We start from the raw sequence: 2,681 nt of genomic DNA on the forward strand, positions 1-2,681 counted from the left end.
AAGTAAAATTCCACCGCTTTCCCTTCAGCCCCTACTTCCAAAATGGAAATGGACAATTAGTGCTTATAAAAACAGTACTGAAATTCTGGGATTTTTTTGTTTGTTTGTTTGCTCTAGAAATTTCAGACTGCAGATTTTCACTAGTTTTTATGCTTGCTTGTTCTTTATTTCAGTCATTCCATGGTTAAACTGTCCTCCAGAATTCCCCATTCAAACAGAACTATCTAGTCAACCCCTTTCCTTATAGTTTTCCACTGATTTTTAGTTCTGTTCACATTTTTTTTGTATGCAATTAGAGCAGATTTGTTGCTTAGAAGGTTGGATTGAGGCAAGTGACTGAGAAAGTATTTAGGAGTTAGTTTTCAGGAAGAAAACTGGTAGATACTGTTCAGCTAAGTAGCCTTTTCATAGATTAATATCAAAATTGCTTTGAAAGTCTTTGATAGCTTTTTTTTTTTCTGAAATGAAGCCACAGGTCACTAGCGAACGGTAACTTGTCTTTAATGTAATGAGGAAAGACAAACATTTTAACTTGTCTTCAGCAGCAACCTAAATTTGAAAGATGCAGCGTGCCCAGTGATAGATCTTGCAAGTGACTGCTCAAGATACGGTATGTTCTTAAGCAAATCTTCATAGTCCAGTAGTTAAAAAACCATTTTGTTTTACTCTATGGATGTCCATGTGCAAAGCACGAGCGAGTGTCAGTGAGTCTGCTGAATTTGCACTGAGCTGCTGATACACGTTTTTGTCCAGACCCAAAGCCTGGACTCCCTAAATGTCCTGTATTTTGCCTGTCCCTGGTAGCTTCTAAGGGTCATGCTCAGCAGGTTTGCATCATGTTACTAGCACAAATGGCATTTACATTAAGATGAGCTGAAGTAAGCCTGACTTAGGGCTGTGAAGATTCAGTAGGCCTTTGGAGGGGCAAGGGGAGGTGGGAAACAGTGGTCCTAGAATGGAAAATAGTGGGACCTAATGGCAGAGAGGTCCCAGAAAGTAGCAGGGACTCGGTGGCTCCTGTGCAATGTTAGTGGTGCCCTGTGTGCAGGAGGATGTGTTCAGTACATGGTGTGATCCTATGTGTGAGGCAGATGTTTCTTGGCTTCTCCTGGCAGCATAGCATCCTGCAGTGCAGGGCCTCCTGTGTTTTGAAATGGTTCCCATTCCATCAGTAACGTACACAACACAATTTGATTTAGATCTTCATGAAAGTTAAAGTTAAGTTTTTTAATGTGCATCTTGTTAAGCTTTTCAGCCATTCATATAACTGCTGCCTTTTTGTTGGTATCGTTTAAAATGCATGGTAGAAACACAGACTTTATATGGAGTGTAAAGATTTTAGGGTCAGGAAGGAAACAGACCTGGGGTGGCGGGGGGGCAGAACTCCACAACCATGGATCTTGTGAATGTTAAGATTCTGCAGTGGAGCAGTTTCTGCAGCGTCCTAAAGGTGTTTACTCCTTTTTGATTTTGTTGGACACTTACAGCTGAGAAGAAATCTCCTCATGAGGCAGGCTATGATGCATTTCTCTGTGGTTCAGGTAAAATGCTTCTTAAACAATTCTTCGCAATTTGTGTTGGTACTTGGCAGTTCCTTTCCTGCTCTGTAGCTCTATTTGATGCTAAGAAATAGTCCTTTATATATAGTCCATTGCTCTTAGTAACCTAGCTGCACTTTAGTGAGTTTTTGCTTTCCATTTGTTCTAATGCCACCTCATTATCTGTCCTCCTAGTTCTTCTGAAGTCAGCTCATTTGCTACTGTGCAGATCCACAGAGTGAGTGATATTTAAACATTTACTGAAAATTGCATTACATGGATGGGTCCTATGGAAAACAGTTGTCAGTTTGCTCTGGCTGACTTTTTGCAGACTGGCCTTCCTTTCGGATAAGAGAAAGTGTTATTGGAAATGTCACTGTTCTAATTAGATTTTTATTTTATAAATCTGAAAGTAGTAACTTTATGTCAAAGCTGACATTTAAAAATGAAATCGGGGCCACATAATGGCTCAGAGGTTGGAAAATGGCACTGTGACTCCTTTGAACAGGCTCTCTCAAGTTCAGTTCACTTGAGTACAGGTCAAATAATTTTCCATTGCTTTCCATTTTTTAAATCTGTGTGATTCAGTGCCTTCAGTTAAGTTCCTAAGAGGCAACTGTTCAAATCCCTTCCCTTTTGACTTCTGTAGAAGATACTAAGATCTGAAATACCTACTTTATCACTAGTTAAAGAGCTTCTTCAGGAGCTCCATGCTCTAGAGACCCTGTGCAGCAGTGCAGCACTGAAGAAAAACTGTTCAATTTTGTTTCCTGATGTAGTGATGGAGTGGAGGCTGATCCTTCTTTCTCTCGGTATCTCACTGTGTTAGCTGAGCATCTGAACAAAGTGAATTTCATCCGAGGTCGTGTTTCCAGCATTGTGCGTATCAATTGCGGGTCTCTGACCAGTTTGTGGGGTGCTGTAGTCAGAGGCTAGTTGATGAATTCATCAGAGGAGAAAAATCCTCCAGTGCCTAGCCTCACCTTAGCAGAAGTTGCCATCAAACAAAAAATATAAATGGCCTTTCAAAACAGTAAGCAAGTTGAATTTCTGCTTTGTGGACTGTTTTAATATTGTTATCCTGTAAGACGGTATTAGTCAGTTCACGTTGCCCTAGTTTTCTCTGCTCTGTAAGAGAGCTTG

General features: G+C 40.5%; 1 protein-coding gene across 1 annotated transcript in view; it reads left to right on the forward strand.

Moving 5' to 3' along the window:
* Positions 1-2,681, forward strand: part of PNLDC1 (poly(A)-specific ribonuclease (PARN)-like domain containing 1) — an 11,480-nt gene that overhangs the window by 7,456 nt on the left and 1,343 nt on the right. Inside the window, exons 12-15 of the mRNA XM_010135817.1 lie at positions 543-610; positions 1,488-1,541; positions 1,734-1,776; positions 2,318-2,417. Coding sequence (XP_010134119.1) covers positions 543-610; positions 1,488-1,541; positions 1,734-1,776; positions 2,318-2,417 — 265 coding nt within the window. The remainder of the gene's footprint in view (positions 1-542; positions 611-1,487; positions 1,542-1,733; positions 1,777-2,317; positions 2,418-2,681) is intronic.

Source organism: Buceros rhinoceros, unplaced genomic scaffold (assembly GCF_000710305.1).
Source record: "Buceros rhinoceros silvestris isolate BGI_N320 unplaced genomic scaffold, ASM71030v1 scaffold4905, whole genome shotgun sequence".
NCBI lineage: Eukaryota > Metazoa > Chordata > Aves > Bucerotiformes > Bucerotidae > Buceros > Buceros rhinoceros.